Source organism: Phaethon lepturus, unplaced genomic scaffold (genome assembly GCF_000687285.1).
Source record: "Phaethon lepturus isolate BGI_N335 unplaced genomic scaffold, ASM68728v1 scaffold42653, whole genome shotgun sequence".
NCBI lineage: Eukaryota > Metazoa > Chordata > Aves > Phaethontiformes > Phaethontidae > Phaethon > Phaethon lepturus.
The window spans coordinates 27682-51961 of record NW_010532177.1 but is presented as its reverse complement, the minus strand read 5'-3'; the positions used below and the strand labels follow the sequence as shown (position 1 = coordinate 51961).

Below are 24280 nucleotides of genomic sequence, written 5' to 3'. Positions count from 1 at the left end.
TGCATCATGTTTACTTAACCATAAGAAAAACGTGCATTATTTGTGCAAGTTCATGCTGCAAATCCATGATATCTACAAAGTAAAGTGAGTTTCAGTAAAATCTGTAGGACTGGTGTGCTTCCAGTCTCACCCCCTACAGGATATTCAGCTGGATAATTAGATAAAATTGTTGTAGGAGTGGGGATTAGTAAAGCCAATAATCTTAGATTTGCAACTAAGCTTCTCAGCAACAATTTTGTACTTCTAGGCAAGTGTTAGTAAATTTAGAAGCTTGGAATCACAAGATTTACTGTCAGCTATACTCTTCATTTGCATCAGCCAAAATTGTTGCAAGGAAGTATGTACCTTTTAAAAATTTAACAGGTAACTGGTTCATTAAAACAAATTACAATGTATTGGGAAAGTCACTTAATCCCAATGGTATTTTGTCACAGCCCTGGCAATGGTAATAATAAATACAGCTTTTCACAAAATATTTTTCGAGTATCTGCCAATTGCTTCTTTATTGCTCACAAATTTGAATTCATTACAATTGGTATCAGACCTTTCACATGAAGTCAGTCAGGTATTTTAATATAAAACCTATAAAAGATATTTAACCTGTACCTAACACTTTAAGGCATTTGGCCTCTTGTACAGCCAAATCCATATAAAACATTAGGTTTTGAATAAAACAGGAAGCTTATCACTGCTTCAATGCAGAGATCCTCACAGAACACAACCATTTTTGCCACCACCAGCACTTACATTTATATACGAAACCTAGTACATCTGCATTGAGCTCGTTTTCCCTCACGCTTATATGCAACCACTAATGCCAGTTTAACTTTCCCCATACCCTAGCTGCAGAAAAAAAGGTTCTTATACAGCAACAAAAAACTAGTATTGACTGAAAAAGAATTTTTTTTTTTTTTTAAACTTACTTACCATCAGGAACTGTAGGTTGGTTGTTACAAAATACCCACAAGATTATTTCACAGGAAACTATGGAAATACAGGAAGTCGTCTTTTCTCCATGCTTTTGTATTATCAAAAACACCTGGTGCAAAAATACAGTCACCACATCTGCAAATGTATAATGAATTCGGTATTCCTCATGCAAAACTTAAATGCATTGGTTTACTATAGCCCTGGAAAACTTCCTGAAGCAATTTTTTTTTTTTTTTCTTCTTTTTTGTCAGCTCAGTATTACTGCCTCATTGCTAAGTCCCTTTGGAAACAAGATTTCTGGAACGTTCAAACTTTTATTTAATTCATTAAAGTATTAACATACAAAAAGCACTAAAAAAGGAAGACGGCAGCCAAACAGGAAAATTCCTGTTGCAAGTAACAGTCCTAGCAGTTGTAGAACGTCTCCTCAGGAACTTCCCTGAGAATTAGTTGTGCCTGTCCGAAGACGCAGGTGTGACATAGAGTTCATGTGTTTGTTTGATGGCTTCAGTGGAGTGTTACAAGTAAGAGCCTGGGGAAAACGATGATGATACCGATCTAGCCGCAGGTATTTTACTGTTACCAGCTTTCCTATGAGGCAAAGAAATAGGAAGAGAGAAGAGAAACCTTCTAGTTCAGTATTGTTACATTTTGCTTCAGGATGTAATACACACAAACACATCATTACTGAAAACTGATATTAGTTTACCAGGTGATGACTACTAAAAAGGTTCAGTTTTTGTTATAGATCAATACTTTAGATATAAACCCCTTCACCATTTAAAAGAACTCCAACTGCACCCATCTTCTGTCATTTCTACCCACATTTTGTTATAAAACCCCATTCCTTACCATCAAACCAAGAACCATGTAATGCCTTGAAAGCCTTTCCAGCATACTCTGGAGAGAGGCACTTGACATATACACAACCCTGCACGAAGAAAGAGAACATTCAGGTTTTTTTTCTTTCTTTTAAGTCCAACAGACAAGGATAAACAAAGCATTAAGGTGTTACTGGAAAGACACTCACCTCACGTGAATTTTTGTCAACAGCAATATGAACAATTCCATCATTATCACTGCATTTCTCCAAGATTGCTTCTTGAATTGCTAGATGCCAGTGATCACCTATTTCCCTATGCAAACAATGAAAGCACATTTCAAAGCATTTTTTAAGCACATCATTTTTTAAACATTGACAACAATCTCATCCTTCCCCACCGAGTTTGTTTTCTCTGTAACTTGACATCGTTTTCTGTTAAATGCCTTTGGAACAGATTTGGTACTTTATCTATTGAATATTCAGTAAATTGGGTCCTACAGTCCACTTTAGAAAATTCAACCCTAAACATCAAAAGGAATAATATGTATTGGGAGGGGGGGCAGAGTTGTCCTCCCCTTCCAGCAGCCTGCCATCACCTTCCTGTCTGAAACTGCAAGCAGTCATAAACTTGTCTTCCCACGCCTGCTCAGACAGGCTGGCCATTGTTCCAAGGAGAAGGCCACTGCTAGCCTGTTCCTCCTGCAGTAGGAGAGGAGCAGGGGAAGGCAACAGCATAAAGGCCTCTGCCCCTTTACTGTATCACCTCTACCAGCAGTCACAGAAGCAACACTATATGTCAGTATTCAGCAGGCCGAAGGAGCTTTTTAGCTATTCACTGTTCATCATTGCAACAGCTATTCGCTATCCCCAACAAAGCATCAAATTGCATTCGCCCCATAAGGTACTGATAGAACATGCCAATCTAGATCCAGAAACAGAAGTTATTAAAATCAAATTCCAATTTTGGGGGCTTTTCACAAAAAATATTTTACTGTCAAGACTAATCAATCTTTAGGTATGTCATTAGAGGAGACAGAAGTTTATGTATTTCTCTGAAGGTACTGCAGGAACTATCTGGTCCTAATGAAGTAACTCTAAGCAGAGGGAACACAATTTCAACAGCCTTAATACGCCTTTAAGCCTGCCTGAATAGTCTTTACACAAAAAACAAGGAACTTACTCTTTCAATAATACTATCAAGAGCTTTGGGTAGTTTTAAAGTTTTCTCCACATAAGGCCAAAATTCTTGAAATATTTGCTCTACCTTCCTCATTCATGAAAAAAAGGTGGTGGGGAATGGAATGTACATAGGGAAATTAATTGGTCAGGGATTATACTTCAATCTGTCAAGCAGGACACTAACACAACACTTGAAGGACTGAGGCAACATGGAATGTCAGATTTGTTTCTGTCATTTGACCTTGATTGGTTAGAGGATCGGACTTTACAGTTGATGCCACTTGCCCCCGCAGATCATATAAACAAGCAAACAAAAGTGAGGGGGTACACAAGGGTGCAAAGAAGATCCTAATGAAAGTCCTACTGGGAGAGAGACCTTCCAGTGACACCTACAATTTAAGACACTGCAAAAGTTAGGAGAAGATGCACCCTACTCAGGTTGGAAGAAAAGTGTTTTCTTTATACTAGATAGCTCAGAATGAAGGGAATGTATAAGTCCCCTTCCGCTTCTCTAACATTGTAAACAACTATTTTCTAAATAATGTGCTATGCTCCTGATATCAGGGAAATAAAGTAATCCCAAGTTGCAAAAGCCAGGACATTTAGAGGTCCCCTCCAACCCAAACTACTCTAATGACTCTATGAAATCTTGACTTTGGTGCATTCCCTCCCAGGCCAGGACTCATGTCCAGATTTACTGAGAAGCATGCTGTCACCAGCAGAAAGCCCGCTACCATAAGAAGAGATCGTATTGTTACAAGCAGGCAATCATCTTTTCTGCTGTGTCTTCTTCCCAGATACTGAAGTCACTGCATTACTCCCAAGTGCTCATTTCCTGTTTGCAAATCAAGCAGAAGTGCATTCTCAGTCTAGTCTGCTTTTTTGTGTTTTGCAGACCTGGGACATGAAACCTCATGAGCTAATCGGCTAACTTGGATTTCCAGTAATGAAATAGGCTCCCAATGGGAATGACTTGTCCTTCCCTGATCCTGCACATGTATGTTCTATGCTACCCATGCTTTATGAACCATTCTTTTTACTGACTTAGTGGTAGATGCAGAAATGCTAAAACAGGCTTACCCAAATGATGCTTAAACTGGTATTTTAAAAAACAGGTTTGTGTCTGGCATAGTAAATGCCTAGAACATACACCTAAGTTTAAGACTGCTGCTGTGGTCTGAGGGTTCACAATGCCCAGGTAAGTCTTCTGACTTTTGGCAGTAGGAAGACAATTATTTACTCTGTTAGCATTGATAAAGACAAATTAACTGGTATATTCCCCAGATGACTCTTAAGTCAACAGAAAAGACCACTATTATGGATGGCTACTTTTACCAGTTACTGGCATATTGTTGAAAATACTTAGTCATTTATTGTTACTATGTAATAGCTTGACTTCAAGAGCAGCTAAAACTGAATTTTGTTAAGCATACCTTGCACTCATGGCAAATGTCAGAACAGCATTTGCCAATCTAATCACATGGTACATTGTGTTTCAGGTGGTCAGTCAAGGCATTCAGCCCTTTCAGATTTGGGACAAGAACATAAACCTCCTTCCTCTTTTGACACAAGCAGTTGAATCAAGTAGTTTGTCTTGCACTGAGGGTTTTGGGTTTTTGTTGGGCTTTTTTTGTTGGGCTTTTTTTGTTTGTTTGTTTTTAAGATTACTTCAAGGGCGTGACAAAAAGTACTCCCTTAATCAGCAGTCCTCTGCAAGACAGCTCATGGAAGAGGAATGGGCTGAAGCATGCAATATGGAATTGGATGAAGTATCCCACTACAACTATAATCCAGCAGTCCAGTAACAGAGCTGGGTCAGCTTCCAAAAGAAGAGGTCTACAAAAAGTGAATGTATTAGAAGTTGCACTGTTCAAATAGCTGACTGGACATCCAAAGTGAAGTGTCAAAGGAGAACAAGTCCTAGTCTATAAATGTGGGGTTTTTTAAATGCACTTGCTGGGCATAGACTGGCTCAGTACTGACAAAACACTGATGTTTACAGCAAAGATATAGCCTATAAAGGGAGCTTGTTCTGACAAAAGTAACATCTCAGTTGCTAGTCCCATTAACAGCAGACATTTTGAACAGCTAACATCTTGAAACAGGAAAGTAACCAATACAGCACATCACTAAATATTACAGTGAAGTTTCAGGAATGGATTTATTTCAGTACTATTCAGACTAACCAATATAGTTCATGAAGTCTCCTTTGTAGCAAGAACAATAAGGACTTTGATCTTGCCCAAAATTGTCAGCAAATCTCATCTTTTATTTCATCCTCCTATAGAAGGATCAATTTGCTTCAAGAATACCTAAAATTTCAGTCTTGCTCACTCTACTCCAACCTGAAAGTTATGAAAGAAGCCACAGTTGGGGTCTCTGCTCGAACAGTCATTAAGTCTTAAAGCCACTGAGGAAAACAGAAGTTTTTAGAATAATTCTCTATGCTCAGGATAACACTGTCCTCAGTTAATTAGCTAACAGCTTTCCAATTAATAAGGCAAGGAACTAAAGTAATTAAGTGTGGCTAGAAACAGAAGTAAAACAGAGATGAAGAAATACATCCAAACTTTGCAATCACTCGTGTCTATACTCTGGTATCCCCTCCTACAATTCCTGTTATTCCCTGCTCTAATCGATAGCTTTCATTTTCAACTCAACTTTTCATATTCTGCAGTCACAATTAGCACCTCACTAACCAACTTTTTTACTACTCTTTAAGACAGTATAGCATCTTCATTTTTACCTTATATAATCACATCAGGGAATAAATTACTTCAGAGGAGTTACTGGAGTCCTTGTATGTCTTTGCACTGGACAAACCATGCTTCAAAGATTAGAAAGGATTAGGGGGACTAACACATAGTTTATGCCCCAACTACTAACATGATCTAGCCCACAGGCAATGGGGATATAACAGAATAGTGGATGAAGCTTTAAAAGACTACAAATATATTAACTATTCTTCCTTAACTCTTGGCGTGTGAAACAAGGCTTGTTATTTACTCATACACAGTACATACTTTAGAATGCTATCTGAGCATTAGAAGCCAGTACTCTGCAATAATTTGTTTAAAACCTTCCCACTACAAAAATCACACTGCCATAAAGTAATAAACTATTTAAATTCAGCCTTTTCAATGCAAACTGTGCAAGCTCTGTAACAGTCTAAATATTGCAGAATACTTAACAATACTTCAGAAACTTACAGTCTCTTGTTAGGCCGCATGAGTATCCCGTCAGCTGGTATAATTGAGTATTTACAGAATTAGTTAATGGAGAAAGATCAGTCATTGCTCCAAGTAGTTTGACTACATGCCACACTTCAAGAAGTGACCCAAAGCCACCAAGCAAGACAATAAAGGACAGAAGACAGGCAGTAAAATTATTTGTCTTCTCATAGATGCTAAGAGGAAGATGATTTTTTTTTTTTAACAACATATTTGTTTCTTTTAAGCTATTCATCTCTACTCACTTCTTCCAAATCCCTCTCAGAGGAAAGAAATGGACCCTTCCAAAAGAATAAAGAAATATAGATAGATAACTCTTATTACTTACATAACTGGATCAAACATATTGCGAATCTTTAGACATGGTGTCAAGCTGTTTGGTGGTGAATTTCTTCTATCTAGATGAAATGCTACAAAGAAAAATCAATTTAATAGTATTTACTGACATGCATAATACCATCTAGTTAACAAGTGTCAACTTTATACATGAATACCTTTCTGGTTTTACTCAAAAGAATACTTTCCTTCATATACGAAAAAGCTTCAAGCAAATTAAGTTCCCCAGAGTTTTATACTGCACTGAAGAAAATGTACCATACTTAACTGAATTTTTTAGATTTACAACTTCTACATTTAAAAAGATAATGGACTCTTTTATATCCAGGCCACAGTACATGGAAAGAATTCAGGATATTGTAAAAAATACCATATAGTTGAAGAGAAAGTATTTGCATTACGTCTATATGACAAGACAGATATTCTTAACCACTTTTGGAGCTGCAGGTTAACCATTCAGTTTTAACTGTCTGATCAATTTTCATTTCTTCCACTTTTGGGGCAATTTACTGCATATCTGGCTAAGAAACAGGGAGACCCTTAGATGGATGTTGTATTGCAGTAACAACTGTTAAGGAGCACTCTACAAGGATGGAGCTTTTGTAATCCTAAATGCTCTACACACATGATCAAAAGCTTGCCAAAATCTGAAATGAAACACACCAGAGAATAAAACAGATGTAAGAAGAAAAATGGAAATGAAAAATAACAGTGCTGCTCTTCCAAAGCTGAACAATCCCATGAAAGACATACTGAAGTTCTAAAATAAACATTAAATTCTCTAAAGTTCACAAGCTCTACTTGTGTGAGTTGCAACAGAAGACTGCACCATAAGAAAAGGAATAGAGGAGCCCTTCAGGTTCAGGTAAGATAGTTCCATGCCTTGAGAAGGGCCAGCAAAAGCAGCAACAGAAATGGAAGGGGATAACCTGGTAAAACCACTTCCAAGGCTTGAAGGAAGTTTTAATTTGAAGACTTGAGATGAACAGATTCAACAGTTTAAACATAAGATTAAAAAAAGCTCAACAAGACAAAATCATGTTCCAAACCAATGCTAATGCTTCTCCTTTGCAGTCCCTACTTCGGAAACGTTTGACAGATTCAAGATGTTACATTCCAAGTGTTAGAAGTCTCAGTTTTGGCCAGATGACACTACAGGTCTGTGCTTCTTACTGCTGATTTTTTAAAATAAGATCTTGCAAGTATATCCAAAATACATGAACACTGCTAGTCTTCTGTATGTCACCAAAACAAAAACTGTGTCACACAGAAGAAATTCAGTCATGTGGAAGACACTGCATGTGAAAGACAAGCACTAACGAAGAGAAAATTCACTGCCTGCAGATAAGGCATAGAAATATACATGAGGAGCAAGTTTGTCTGAAGGAAAAAAATACCATTACCAAGTAGAAATTAGAAAAGGTGGCCTCCAAATCTAACATAAAACCTACCCCAAGTTCCCCAAATAACTAAGTGTTCTTATTAGCATATACCCACACAGAGTCCAAGTCACCAATACCTGTAACAATTGACTGTTTTTTCTTGGGAATAGATTTCTAAATATGCTGGTGACACTGCATCTATCTCTGAGCTGCCTATAGTTTAAGGACAAGTCCTTTTTCAATAGCACATGGTTTTGTAAAGTTTTTTGCCCTTGATTCAAAATTATACATAGGGTATACAATAAAAACTTTACAGAACTAAGCAACATTGAAAAATAAATGGACTTACCTTACTCATGTAGGTTGGCTCCAGCAGATCAAGGGGGGGGTGTGAAATGTCACCAGCATATTGTACACTGGGGCATCACACCATACTGAAGAAGGTGATCTGGGATGGCCTAGTCATGGACCTGGACCTGAAAAGGCGTGGGGTTGAGGAAATTATGTGCTGATTGTTAATAGCTAGGTTTATTCAGCACATGGTTTTAATCCAAGGATAAAGAATGGTGAGGTTATTTGCAGAGACCCTAGGCCCAGAGGATCAACACTTCTGCAAGTTGTTTATGAACGCCAAAAAACCCCATACTGTTGTTTATGACAGCAGCTACACCATTAAGCTATGCAAAAGTAGCTAAACGGGGAATTCATGCTTTAGTGTGGATACCTATAAAAACCAGGCTTTGCCTGCTCCAATTTCTAATAATCTTGATGTCCTTTTGATTGGAAGAGCTCAGGTGCTTGCAGAGATGACTTCAGCCAGAGCATACCACCAGCACGAAACTAATCTGCTACCAACTTAATGCAACATTATACTAGTAGAGCAAGTGTGCCCAGAGCAGTGCAGCATATGAAAATAAAGATGAATTCTGCTTATTCTCAAAAGTGTTTCAAAGTTGTGGTAAATTAAAAGGAAGTTTTGCAACTTAGATAGAGCTTTTTATGTGTAAGGAAAAAAAAAAGGCCACAGAAATCAGCGAGGTACAAAATTAACGCTAGCAGAGTAATAAGCATTAAAATGTATACCAGAAATGGAACAAAAAAGGGGAGGGTAGGGAAGACACAGGCAAGTTAAAAATAATGCTGTACCTACACAGCAAAATTCAAAATAGCATAGTTAACAGATGTCTCTTGAATTTCATTACACATCTGTAACAATTAATTCTCCCCTCCCCTCAAAAAGAGCAAGTTTAAGTGACAAAACTATTCAGATTACGGTACTGATTATTTGAAAATTTACACTGGTGTGGAGCATACAAAATATTCTCCTCACAATAAGGGCATAAGCAGACATTCTTGTGGCACAACAGCCTAAGCTACACCATAATTAACTAAGCCACTCACATGCCATTTCTTTTCCTAAATAGGTCTCAACAGTACAGCTTATAAAACGAGAGCAAAAAGGTGGAGATGAAATAGGAAAGCAGAAGCACAATTTTCTGCACTAAGTCACTGATAGGAAAATTTTTAGGACTTTCATAAACCCCCCTTGGGGACTAGGGAGAACCTTCAAGAAAAGGAAGCCACTTTGTATTTCAATCATAATGTACTTTGTTTTATTACCTTAAACGGAATATGACTGTATCATTCCAGACTCAAAGAACAGCAGCAGCTAAAAGTGTGTGCTTTCAAAAACCTCTTTATTCACTGTGACTGGAATGTGTCTATGATGGAAGTGTCTCTTGCACAGACTTCAGAATGAAGATTTATGAAACTGTAGTACACCTTTCTATAGCTCTTGAATTACTGCTGTATTATTGCTAAAGGGATTCTCCAGTATCACCACTGTGGGCTATAAGACAGCAGAAGACATCTTCAGATGTGGATTTGATACACCTAATAAGGTTGAAGCCTTGCATCAAATATAGGTATACTTGCTTCTGAAGAACAGATTTATTCATGTTAAGCCACAGATCACTGTAATTTATTAAGTACTAACTTTTCCTATCAAAGGCAAGAAAAAGAACATAAAACATTTCGTTGAGAATATTGAAGTTATGCCCTTTCACACAACACAAGGTTCCTCAGTAAAGATACTGAAATCAAAATAATACTAAACGTTATTAAGAGAGGAGAGCATGGTTGACTTAGGGTTTTATACAGTTAAGTTCAGCTACATTAGACAGCAGAGGATAGATATAGCATTTTACAACACACATAAAATCCACAGTTCTCTTGCAATAGTTAAGAATAGAGCTGGTGGTTTGTTTTTTTTTCTTTCTCAGTGTGGAGAAAGGATTATATTCTTACAAGCCGGGCAAGAGGGGTGTCATTCACAGAAGGCAACAGGTTATCTTCCATGCTGCAGGATGAAATATCATCCTAGATGTGGTACTTCAGAGAACCTCTTTATCTCATCTCCAGAGCTGTCAAGGAACTTTAGCTATTGCTGTTAGTTTAGCTACATTGGAGTTCTGCCTATTTTTCTTTAGAGCCTCAGTTATCAAAGGCATGATAGGACAACAGTACCTGTTCTTTCAAAAGCAAACTGGACACACTAGAATTGTCTTGGTTTTTTCCATTGATTGAATTAGATTATACTTTGGCATCATCAAGATTGTTTTTCAGTTGACAATTCTCTTGTTTTCAAAACACCTCTCATATTGGTCTGTCATCCTACAATGACCTTACCTATCCCTTTTTTTTTTTTGACAGATATATCCACCACATCCAGTAGATAGTATTTCAAAGGAAGTACACCGGACTTTATTCTGACCCAGTAAAAAAAAAATAATAATAATAAAAAAAAAATCACAAACTGTCTGCCAAAACACAGGCTACATCCTGAAGGACTGGACAAAATGCCACAATGATGCTTGAACTCTAGACACTAACAGACAGTAGGGCCTAGATCTTCATACATGCTACAGGTCCCATATTTAAAATGTATGCTATCATCTACCAATATTCTAGTACACACTGACAGGTCAAGAGGCTTTCTTCTTCAATTGCACATACTCTAGGTACTGTGTTCTGCTACCAAGCACTACCAGATCTCAGAAGGTTAACAAAATCGTGACCTTGAAATTTATTCACAAGATTCAAACCCAAGAATTCATTCTGATTTTATAAGGTACTGAGTTTGTTCAGGACCTAGCAGTCTTGAAGAGTATTTAGATTTATGAATTTCTATATTCAAATGTCAAAACTAGAGGACAAACTTAATCCCAGTTGATATATACTTCCAAAAATGAAGAAAGCAACACATACATATAGAATTCCTAACTTCAGTAAAGAAACAGCTGTGCAAAAAGTACGAGACTAATGCAATGGAACTATTTCCAACAGTCATACGAAAACAAGGAACACAAAACAGAAAAAGCCTTTGCATGTGAAAACTGCCTTTGCCTGCTGACTACCAAGATATAGAGCCCAAATGACCTATGTCATTTTGGCCACCCCTATTTCCATGCCGTTCTGTTAGAGCCAGAGTGTGCAATTTCAATTATTCAGAGATCTTTGCTGAACTACAAACATAACAAGAAAACTAGAAAACTGCTATTAAAAGAACTGAAACAGGATAGATCTTAATATATCCTATGCAATAGAAAGCATAGTCTTAAGTACATGCTCTAGGGAACATACAGCTAAAAGCCACAGCTGAGAGATAAAGATATTCTGTCCACATTCACAATATGCTAAAGTAGGTATCAGATGCTGAAATTCAGAGAGTACCTAACAGTAACTACAGTCACTGTCTTTCTAGGAAGTTTTGGAAAATACTGTTCTGTTGAGAGTCTTGAATGTATACTTCCATGTAGCAAAGCAGCACCTGAGCTATCACAAACTAAAAAGTCTTCCAGATGAAAGAAAATCCAGTCCGATTTCTAATACAGGACAGAATGTTATAGAGTGATTTATATTGAAATCAAACAGGACAAGAAAATCTGAAAGCAAGTGAGAAGTAAATGATAGATTCCAGAACTGGAGTGTCATGTTTCACAGTCTGTATTGAAAAAATAAACTACGTAGAAGATTCAGTTTTATAATACACATAGCTTGCAGAAGCTATGTGCAATTTAAGTGCCTGAAAATTGATCATGACAGTATTACAGAGATGAACAGAGACAGCTGTTGATGGAACCCACCACTGCACTGCACCTAAAGCACTTGCACATCCCTAATGGACAATGTCCTAGGAAGAAAAGGCTCTGCAACTCTTGTAGTAAAGCCACTATTCACATCTTGCTAACTAAAATTTTGAGAAACTGAAATCATGTAATACAGTTGTCACAGCAGAATGCCATGTTACTACTACTCCTACAAGATGACGACTGCAGAACTTCAAGCTTGCAGTAGTATTCACAAGGTATTTTATAAAAAGGCAGCCCTCATTTCCAATGAATGATTTAAAAATAAGAAACGTAATGCTAAAACCAGTAGCATAACTTTGAGAAGTATTTAATGATATCCCAATGTAATATTTTGCATGGACAAGCAAGAAATATATCCCAAGACTACTAACATGCTCATCAGAGAACATGCCAAGTATCTGCAATGTCTTAAAATATTTGGCTTTTCAAGTTGACAGAGAATTGTTCGCTTTTGCTTTGAACTTACAGAAAAGCAAAATTTAAGACCTGAAGGCTGAAAGCATACATAGAACTTAGGAAAACATGCAAGTGGCCTAGGACAAAACCAGCATGTTAGCAATACTTTTACTTGGGCAGTCAAGTTTGCTATGTTCAAAGCAGCTTTTCATGTCTGTCTTTAGAAAGGAAATAATCACATTGGAAGGAGCTACTTTAAACTGTACCCTCTTTTTATAGGAAGCAATAAAATAGTTTCTAAAAAATAAACATGTATACCAGTAAAAAGCAAAAGAAGGAAGCCTATCACTACTTGCTTTAGTTAAACTAAGACCAAAATTAGCATACTCCAGAAAAACAAAGATGAGAGTGGGAATTTTTGTTTAAGTGGGGCTAGGAAGGGCAGAAAGTCTGTTTTTTAACTGGGCTTTTTTCAGCGTCTAGTTCAATGCCATAGAAGTAATGCATGATACAACGTTGACAGCATCAGATTTACAAAGTTGAACTAAAAACTGGAGAAGCAACAACTCCCTCCTCCCTCACCATGAAAATAAGCTGATAAGTTTATAAACTAGGATTCTGCACAGCATTTATTTCAATCCTACTGGAGAGATAATACAGCATTACAGAAGATAAGGTAAGACAGACTCTTTTTTAAAGAGTCACAACATTTAAACAACTGGCAATTAAGATTTCACTTTAAACATTTACCTTCACACTCAGACATTGATAGAAATGACCATTCTTTTTCATTGCAACCCAGAATTCAAGTCTTAGAGCTTCAATTTTTCATTGAAAAAAAACACCCCACCCCAAAAACTGAAGCTTAACATGAAGAAAGGCAGAAAGAAAAAGAACTAGGAACAGATGACCACTGCAGACAGACACCTGCAAATCCATTGGATTCTTGCCACTTGGCTCCATGATAAAGCTGAAAAGTGACAGACCACTGCAAAATCCATGTATGACAACAGCCGCCTCTATTAAAGCAAATGCTTTGCTGCACCACAGAGCTTGAAATACAAATGCACAGTGTCAAAAAACATTTATGACAGAAAGGAAGCACTACTAGGAGATGCTCAAAACCCATGTTTTGCTGATTGAGGAGTCTCTTGTCCCAGCAGTTTCCTCTTCAAAATAAACAAACATCTCTTCCTCCAAACTCTGTCTTGAGATACTGGACTGATAACTTAACAATAGGAAACTCAAGTCTACAAGCGTTGATTTACCTGCTGTCAGATACAACCAATTACATTACTTCAAGTATAAGGCATGTCAGAATTTGACCAACTAACAAGTTATGGGTTTTTTTTTAAATTCATAAAGAGGAACAAGCAATTCATTTTGGCTACATGCCCTCTGCTGCATTTCTGCAGTAGCTATAACAAAAAAGCTCATTTTGCTTGAAAACAAGGCAGACACTGAATGCACAGAAAAAGTCAGTCTGTTGAGCAAGATAGAGAAATAGCACTGACAGTTCATAACAATACTTGAAGGTGTGAGAAAACAAGTCTTTCCTGTTCAAGCAACAAAACAGTATTTAGAAGTTAGATGCAGAAATTAAAACAATTGTATTTGCAAAATAGAACTAGATTTCAATACCTTGGCCTTGCCACACTTTCGACGGTATTACTAAAATTTTGTCACATGCTGCAGAAGGTTGCATCCATTTCCAAACCAAGAACTCTGAACCACCTATTCTTCGTGTCTCTGTGCGTACTCTAGATTCATTTGCTGCAAGAAAGTCAACTGCTCTATTCCAGACTTTCCTCATTTTCCTCCTTAAAAATTGAAGCAAGAATTACAAAGTTAGCATTATAACAACCTGCACAGCTGACACCCAGATGTAAGAGAAGTCTAATGCTTTTTTTTCCTCCCACCTGTGTCAATAAGAATCTCCAAAATATTATACTATGCAGCCTACTGAAATTAACTTAGTTAATTGACCAATTTATTTTTACTATTTTTCCTTACTTACACATAAGGAAATTCAGTACTTCTAGTGAGAACATACCTGTCCTGAGGTGGTATTAGAGAATCACGCACGTGTAAAATAGGCATGTAAGGCTGCAAGTCTTTATTTTCAGAACATGCATCGCTGTGACTTCTTAGAACATCTGAGGACACCATAAGAAAAGCTGATAACTACATAGAACATGCAAACTTTAAGAAAAATATAAATTCTGGTAGTGAACAGCTACTCTGATGACCCCTCCCAATTTTAGTATTTAAGATGTTTTTGGCATTTTGAAGCCTTTTTCCTTCTAACCATGCTGAATGCAAATCAAGAAAACTAACCACACACAGTGGCTCTCAGTACCCCAGATAACTTTGGAATAACGGAAAAGAGTTCTTGCAGTTACTCTTGATTGGTACTTCTGTTAGCAAAGAGAGCCACCTTTGAAAATCAAATGCTTTCACCCCACCTCAGCAAAGCTTGATTTGCCAACAGAAAAGATAGGAATATGGTGAAAACAGGAAAACACCTCCAATTTGTCTACCATCTTTGTATTTATGATGAATGCCATAGGTGAGAGTAGTAAGACAAGTTAAGTAAAAATGTAGTCCAAAACAGAGCTTAAAAACTACAAACACAAACTTCTGAAAACATTGTGTCTTCAAATAGAGCGGCAGAATTTCAAAACTCAATTATGCATTCTATTTTAGTAACATAATTTCAGCTCAAAGTGACTAACTAAAAAGCTGCTTTTTCTATGAAAAGCCATTAAAGATGGAATTGAGAGCTAACACACATTTTAGGAGTGGATATTTTAGCTAAAGATAGCTGAAAAAACATATACAGAAAGCGACATGTCACCGTACTTCTAGACAACAAACATCACATTTTTGTTATCAGTAGTAAGACAAAATACCACTACATCAATGGGAATTTATTATAGCCATGTTGATGTAATTCACAAATTACAATCTTTATGGAAGATGGAAGGACAGAAGGACGGAAAGGCAGGGAGGGCGGGGAAGGGAAGAAACACATGAACCACACATTTGACCAAGAACCTCTTGAGCCCTCAGCACAGGAAAGACATGGACCTGTTGGAGCGGGTCCAGAGGAGGGCCACAAAAATGATCAGAGGTATGGAACACCTCTCCTTGTGAGGAAAAGCTGGGGTTGTTCAGCCTGGAGAAGAGAAGGCTCTGGGGAGACCTTCTTGCAGCCTTCCTGTACTTCAAGGGGGCTTATGAGAAAGATGAGGACAGACTTTTTAGCAGGGCCTGTAGTGGTAAGACAAGGGGTAATGGTTTTAAACTAAAAGAGGGCAGATTTCAACTAGATATAAGGAAGACTGAGGTTGGTGAAACTGAGGTTGGTGAAACACTGGCACAGGTTGCCCAGAGAGGTGGCAGATGCTCCATCCCTGGCAACATTCCATGTCAGGTTGGACAGGGCTCTGAGCAGCCTGAGCTAGTTGAAGATGTCCCTGCTCATTGCAGGGGGGTTGGACTAGATGGCCTTTAAATGTCCCTTCCAACCCAAACTATTCTGTGATTCTATGAACTCTAACAGCATGATAACTGACAACTAAACAGGCAGAAAACATAACTGAATTAATGCCAGTACTTTGAAAGCTTATACGGAGCTGATATAGACACATCAGATGTGAGTCAAGAAGCCATACCTATGATTTTTACCACCATATCATACATCTGCCTCGTTTCTTCTTCCTCTTTTGCCCAACGGTATTTCATGTAGTGCAAGACTCCCCAGACCACTATTACACCTGCATTAAGATATATAATACCCTTTAAACAGTATTAGAACATTGGTTATTTAACAATGTTTAAAGCACATTCTTCAAAAGTTGAACTAGCTAACATTTTGAAGTATTTTAAATTCCAAGCTAGTGAAATACACTGTACTCACTGTCAAAATTTTATATTTTACTAACATAGCAACATGAACTCTTAAACTTGGAAGAGTTGTTACCTTTAGAAAATCATTTCATTGTTTTAACAATAGCCTGGTATCCCATGACTGCGGTCTGAAATTTTACCCATTTGTGAAGAAAAATAGTATACCAATTATATTTTTAAAATTCAAAGTCATATCAAAAGTCACATAAACTTACAATTCAGAACATGTTAATATTTAAAAATGCACAATATTCACTAATTCATAAACAAGTCACATGCTTTAGATATACTGGTCAATGCTGATTAACTTCAGTTCAGCTACAGATTTGTGTTTCTTGCAGCAAAGTACTGCATGCTCTTTTTCTATTATTTTAAAGACTATTCCCAAAAAGGACAATCTAGTTAGAAAGGCCAGCAGCATAAACTTAAAATAAAAATCTTATTCCTTCTTCTTTCTTGGCTAAGGGCACGACTGACCTCTTAACAATAATTAAAAAACCCCAACAAAAACAAACCAAAAACATGCATGCACAAATCATAGTTGCATAGTTTGTTTCGTATACCAGTGATCACAAGGCAATGTTAACTGACACAAAGAGACCGAGGGACACCATTTGAGGCCAAAATGGGTGTTAGTTAATGACACTACATCTAACATTTATACAATTCAACTTTTGAAAAGGTGCTTCGTATTAACCTTAATTACAAATAAGAAAGTCAAGACATAGAGCAATTTGCTCAGCATGACCAGTGGTCATGAGTGGATGAGACCAGTGGTTAAGTGCATACTGAGTTTCATCTCTGCATCCCAATTCAATCCTCATATTGACTATTATCAGCCAGATGGCAATCTGGGACAGTTTGACTTCGATTATTTTGGTTCGTCAAAGGGCTAATAAAGGAGGCCTCAAGTCTTCTGCTCATAAGCATAAGATTGTTAAGATATCAGTTTATCAATTTATTAAATATTCAATAGGTGCATAAGATGAACTCTGCATCTTCAATGTTTCTAACCAGCCATACAGGAGTGAAGTGTCCGCATTTAGCTCTACCATACTTTTATGCTGCATAGTTCTGAGTATGATTAAGAATTAAATAAACTTGAAAGAATTTGAAACTTAACTAGAGAACTATTAAAGACTAAATTAATTAGTCTTACTGAAGGATTAGATACATTTTTACAACATAGTCTTAGAGGTAAGAATTTTTGGTGACAACCATATTGGGTATCCAATTTTTCCTAAAACTAGGAAAACCATCTTTTCTGTAGTTATGTTTCCAAAGTTCCTGGAGCAACAGTGAAATATTCTCAAAATTAAGGCTATCATGTCTTTTTACTGAGCATTTTGTTTTTTGAAATCAGTTCGATCTGGAATTTTTGAATGCCACAAGATATTGCTTTGGCAGGGAAAAAGACAAGAGTTCCCAAAGAATGAATATGTTCAGCTGACTACAGCAGCAGATGATGGTAACCAATGTGAAAACACAGTGGCACGACAGAAGTGCAAAGCAAACTGCATTGTAATCAAGATACTGATAGAGGCTCTAAGTTTTATGGGTCAATAAAAACTTCTTGAAAGACACTGTTTACTTTTCCTCATGCACTTACATAAATGCAAATTAATTAAAAAAAAAAATCAAACTTTTCTGTTACAACTTACCCAAAAGCAATATTGATAATCTGTGAGTTACATTAACAAACGCACGGCGAAAACGACACCTGAAAGACATCTTTGGACTAGTGGATTCCAGGTACTTCACATCTGTCACATTAGTGACATCCATCTCATTAGGGTCATTGCTGAAACACCTATTCAAAAATATACAGTATTTATGAAAAATAAATTTCTATAAATTTATTATTTCTTATATACATAATATATATATTATATTATTTCTTTCTGTTAGAAGAAATTAAATTAAGAAATAAAGACCACTTACTTTATGCCAACATCTTCTCCATTCTTCAAGATCCATTGTAATGCTGTGTTAAGTACACTTTCATATTCTGGATCTAAATTCTGTGAAAAACCAAGTATTAATGACTAATTTCATAAATAACCAGAAAGTTATCAAGCCACAATAAAATTCAGATACTGCACATATAAGTAGCCACACTATGTGGTTTTGTTCTCGATTCTTCAGTTTTTGCATAAGTGTTCACTACACAAAGTGTATCTATACATGCTATGAGCAGCAATCAGACTTACTAGCATTCCTCAATTTGAGGACTGTTTGAAAAGTCAAGCCACATTCACTGTTTTATTAACAATTCTAACCTACAGCAAGAAAAAAAAAAAATCATTCAGCCACTAGGCGGTGCTCATTGAAAATCTACTTCAAGAGTAAAATTCAAACTAGATACAAACCCAGCTGGAAATGGGTGCTATTAAAAAAAAAAAAAAAAAGAGACCTACACTGCTTTTAGGAAGCTTGAGGAAAATCAATTTTAACTGATATTTTGCAAATAGTCTAGTGTTTGTAGTTCAAGAACTGATATTACTGTATAGAAATTGACTTTTTTAAAAAATTAGTTGGCATCAACTATCATAAAACATTTACTGCTAACTGAGCTAAGGCTGTCTCCATAGTGCACCTTGTATGTTCTTTTGCAGAAAAAGAAAGGCAAAAATAGAAGTTAATTTTGTATTTGAAATTATACTTTCCAGAAAGATTTATCTCCATCTTTCCTTTGAACCTCACATAATGTAACTGGGCTAGAATTAAAGGATAAGCAAGTAACTGTTTTATTTTCCATTTGAGAGTAAAATATTAAAGTTTTATCACTGAAGTTCTGCAGAGGAGTTATATTTATATTCCCAAAATGAGGAACAGTAGGGTTAAATGAGACTGTACAAAGTGACAAATTTTCATATGAAATTTGAGCTTCTTATCAGAGGTAAACAGTTGTTAATGATAACAACTGTCATTCTGTCAGCACAATAGATAAGACCATCGGTTATCTGGCATCAACTTAATTTTTTCCAGTGTATTCCCACAACACACTGGTCTTAATAGATATTGAATAGCACTGCCAAACCATAAACCAGTATTAGCAGCTTCTTCAGGATGCTGTTAACATTGCTGCTCTTTGTTTACTACATAAACATTTGCCAAAATGTAAAATTTCTATAAATTTCTAATTTGTATATTAGAAGTCACACCAGCTTAGCTCCCCTCCATCCAATCAAAGCAATCTTATACACTCAGCCTTTTTAAAGCTTCAAGTAGTTTTCCACTGAAGAGTACACCAATGTGGGCTAAAATAAACCCTACAGCTGTCAAGACAAGGCAAGAGTCATCTTTTATTTGGGGAGTGAGGCAGGGGAATGACAGCAGAGAGTGGGATTTCATAATACTGCATACCTATCAAATTAACAAAAAGGGTCTTTTTTGACCATTTCTATTTAAAGCATCAACAAATGGTGTCTCCATACAGCTGCTGCCTGTCAGGCCCGCTGCACAGAGCCACACATCAGCCTCTCCTCCCAAAGAAAGGAAGACCATATGCTTTTTTACTAAGTCTCAAAACATAGTATTCTGATTTGTGGAGAAGCTTCTAGAGATTTGGATTTCCTAGGTTTATAATTTTTGTCTTTGTCAACTATCTCCATCAGTTCAAATTATGCCCTGGTGTTTTAACTGAAGGCAAAAAGCCTGCATGCCATTGAAGCACTACTATCTACACTTTCACTGCAATTAAGCCAGTTTCTTTCACCTTCCCTCTCCCCCAAAACATCACTACACCCCAAAATAAAAATCGTAAGTACAATGTGTTAAAGACATCAATTCCAAACATTGCCAAATACATTCAATACTAAGTCAAATTTAATCAATACACTAGATACGAAACTAGGCCTTATAAATTGTAACTTACACAAATCTTGTATACAACCAATGAAAAATACCTCTTTTGCTTACTTTTAAATATGCAGCTGCCTCCTGGACGGTAAGATTTCTTTGAATAGAGCTGCCACATTCATGTTCCCCTGGTAAAATTAAACTTTTGTTTATTTTGATCTACTTATTACTGCATGATATAAAATAAAGTAACATAAACACAACCTTATGGTTAACACAATCTACACAAGCAGCAGTACCGCAATAATTCTCACAAGTTCCACTAAAAATATGTACAAATCTCTGGACAAATTTCTCCTTCAAAAAAGTTAAGAAACCTAAAGATTGTCACAGCTAATAATATGTACAAATCACATCAATACAACTTCATGTACTGCTCAGAAAGTATATTTTGGTATTTACACTGGAGGTAGAACAAAAGGTAGTATGAAGAACTATCAAAAGGATGTTACCATAAAGCAGTTGCTGTACCCTAACTCAACTGCTTCCAAATAATTTCCATTTACTATGAAACATGTATTATCTTTTATACAGACCAAGTTAGTTCCAGCTGCAACACATCCATAATAGTATTTCAGACACTATGAAGGTACTACACTTTAGATTGGTCCACGCTATCACAGTAACTCATCACCTTCCTGAACATGCACAAAATCCCAGTATGGCCTGAAACTGGTGTTATTACCATCCTCCTAATTATTTTGGAAAGTAAGCAGAAGTAGTCAGGAAGTAAGGTATTATATGCACAGTCAGTCCTCACAGCCACGGACCATCATCTTCCTGATTTTCTTTGCAAAACTGAAGGTACCCGATTCATACAACAAATATGTAGCGACAGTCATACCAACAAAGTCACACAGAAAAGGAAAAGAACTAACACCAGTTTTATCTATCACTAGGCCATCATTTCTGAAGAACTGTCAGGGAGTGACAAATCACTTTTTTCCTGATCTTTCAAAAAAGAAAAAATCTTAGCATCTATAATCATGATTTTACTGTGCCAAAACAATAAAATAGGAAACAACAAATCCAGTCTTTCACTGGCTCAGGGTTATGACTGCCTTACCTTCCTGAATCTCTGCCAAGCTGTATTATTCCCAAAGCAATAGCAAGGCAAGGAAAGTTTAAAAATCTCATGCATATACAAAATATAAACCCTTTGCTTATACTCTTAATACTCACACAAAGTATTTAAAGTTGGAATTACTCCACACTGGAATATCCTTGCTCCATTTCCCTACACAAACAAGAACATTTGAGGCAATCTGAACAAAAAATGAGGAAACTAGCAAGTTATGGAGAAGTATCTTCATGCCTCATTCACAGTAGGGAGTTACAAAGAAATAAGTGTTTCTCTGAAGCAAAAGTCCTTCTCAGACTGCTAAAGCAAAGTTTTGTTCAATACACTTCGACAGATTTAAGTTAATTTGTCCTTGCAAGCACATCAGCATAATAGGCACACTGTTCTCTTACTGTTGGCTTATAGAGAAATAGGAATACTGTTTTTAGAGAGTGCTCATATGCTATCTGGCCTAGAAGTGCTGCTGGAACTAAGCCCATGTGCATGTGCATATTTTCAATCAAGCACTGAGCAGAAAAGACACTATAAAAGTTCTTTCACTTGATAACTAAAATGCAACATCTTGGACTTTCAAAATGCCTGAGTCTACTCTAATAGCAAAACTACAGAGATCACTTGTGAAAATTGACACCACCTTTGGCCAAAAAACACTCTGAGTTTAGAAGTCAGCACCAGAACTGGAGTTGTGTGCTATTCTTGTATATAATTTCGCTCTCTACAACTACCTGAGAAGGGGGTGTGGCGACGAGGGTGTTGGCCTCTTCTCCCAAGTAACTAGCGATAGGACAAGAGGAGATGGCCTCAAGTTGCGCCAGAGGAGGTTTAGATCAAGAGAGTGGTCAGGCATTGGAACAGGCTGCCCAGGGAGGTGGTGGAGTCGCCATCTCTGGAAGTGTTCAAAAAACGTAAGGATGTGGCGCTTCAGGACATGGTTTAGGGGACATGGTGGCGCTGGATTAATGGTTGGACTTGATGATCTTGAAGGTCCTTTCCAACCTAGTGATTCTGTGATTCTGTGAATTTAGGCAGACATTCTTTTTGTGCAGCATAAATTCTACAACCTGTAAACTTGTATGTGTAATGATCAGTGATTTCATGTTTCAAGATTAGCAGACTTGGGATAACTATCTCATGATATTATATAGTCTCTGGTGTAAACATACAGTTCTAAATCTAGAACTGATGGGATAAATACAACAAAAGCAAAACATATCTCTGTAGAAGCTATACGTACAATCTCAATCAGGTATTATGTTGTATGATACAAGGAAGACCGGTAGGTATTCATCCATTTAAGCTTTTTTGTTGTTTGGTAAGACCTGAAGTCTTCCTGGGGTCCTTCTAATACAGGCAAAGCATGTCAGTGGTAATTTGACCGAACAAAACAGCTTGTGAGAGCAGGGGGATGAGACCCTTCTGCTTAGGTGCTTTTGTTTGTTTGTTTTCTGTTTTTCAATTGTCTAGATAAGCAGGAAAGCCCATTTGTGAAATAAGTAAGAATAGAAACGGTGAGGTTAACACACAGAAAAAGCAAACACCACACACAGGCAGGAGGCCAGATTATGAAAAATGAATCCTTAACAACAAGTTTCAGGATTCATTTTGGATTTTCAATCTTATGAGAACACAGTATTACCTCTTACAAGAGGACAAAAGCTCCTGGGACTACTGGATTACTCTAGTAGTTTTAAATTCTGATTTTATTTGCCTTCTTCCAGGAATTACGTTTATGCAGTATGCAGCCAACACACTGACTTCACAGCTTCTGGTCTCATCTTCAAAAAGCAGCAGACAGCTTCTTCACAGTCCTGCTTCTGAAATTTTTTTTTCAGACTATACTGCCTTTGAACATGTTTAACAGTTAAAAACACCTTTGCTGCCTAGGCTCTTACAATGTCTAAGGCCCATCAGTTCAAATTACCCTCATGCAATGCTGGCGGGGTGTGTAAAAAAAAAATCACTTTCATCTTGCCTCCGACTCTTGAAATGAGTAAGCTAATCAGAGTTACAGAGTTTCAGTCCTGTACAAAAAGCTATTGGAGATGCAGTTTCTCATTCCAACCCATCTATTGCTGAGAACTTTTTAACAGCTTTCTTTGAGAAACTCATGAATTTGAAAGCCTGCAGAAAGTTAGGCAATTCACAAGTCAGACAACCTTCTGTTTTACTGCAAACAGCAGGATATTCCTATATGCCATTTCAGTCACCGCTTTAGCTAATAGTTCTGCAAATGAAGGCTTACTTTGAATAACTTTGGTGCAATCATTAACCACTTGGCTTGGAAACCCACTTTCCATAGTCTGAGCCAAAAATGTTTCCCAACTGTTCCACTTGAGGCCCTATATCCAGGATTAAAACTGAAGCAGAGGCAAAAAAAACTTTACACAGGTCTGCTGCAAGATATGTCTGAAGTCTTTGTAAAAACTGCCCCTCCAAATGTCTATTGTGAGCTTACAGAACGTATGGATCTTTGTGCTCAAACTTTTCTTGGGCACAGATCACTTCAATTTCAAGTACAATTGGAGAAAACCACTCTACTTGCCTTTGTAGGGAGGCGAGAAGTAACACATCCCAGCAAGGATCACAAAATTACCTTTTAATTTATGTTGGTGTACTTGGGCAAGCTGCATAAGAAGTTGAGCTCTCCTCCTAGAAATACTAACAAAAAGCAACTAAAGCCTCAATTCTAAAGAAACGTTTAAGTCTGTTCTCTCTCTGTATTCTTTAAATACAGAAAATAAGTCAGATTGGCTTTTCCATGCAGGCTAGAGTATTTTAAACTGACTTTCATTTGGGCATTTAGTTTTAATTTATGAGCTGCAGCATATAGAGTTAACAGAAATACTCAGAATTTTAAAATATTTACTTTACAATGTAAATCATTCTCTTAAAGTACCAGAACCAAAACACAGTGGAAATCTAATACTTTAAGGAACACATGAATTTAGCACAAATCTCTAGCTTATAGTTTGATGTGATACAGTCAACCAGTACAAAAA

The 24280-nt window shown here is 36.9% G+C and overlaps 1 protein-coding gene across 1 annotated transcript in view; it reads right to left on the bottom strand.

The window, feature by feature from the left end:
- Window positions 1-1170: 1170 nt before the first annotated feature.
- The window catches only part of LEMD3 (LEM domain containing 3), a 50655-nt gene continuing 27545 nt past the window's right edge, over window positions 1171-24280 (bottom strand). Inside the window, exons 4-13 of the mRNA XM_010284753.1 lie at window positions 20261-20328; window positions 18281-18360; window positions 18001-18149; window positions 16105-16206; window positions 14481-14583; window positions 14069-14247; window positions 6491-6572; window positions 1961-2066; window positions 1783-1861; window positions 1171-1521 (exon numbers count right to left, since the gene is read on the bottom strand). Of these exons, the coding sequence (XP_010283055.1) occupies window positions 1358-1521; window positions 1783-1861; window positions 1961-2066; window positions 6491-6572; window positions 14069-14247; window positions 14481-14583; window positions 16105-16206; window positions 18001-18149; window positions 18281-18360; window positions 20261-20328 (1112 nt within the window). The 3' untranslated portion in view covers window positions 1171-1357. The remainder of the gene's footprint in view (window positions 1522-1782; window positions 1862-1960; window positions 2067-6490; window positions 6573-14068; window positions 14248-14480; window positions 14584-16104; window positions 16207-18000; window positions 18150-18280; window positions 18361-20260; window positions 20329-24280) is intronic.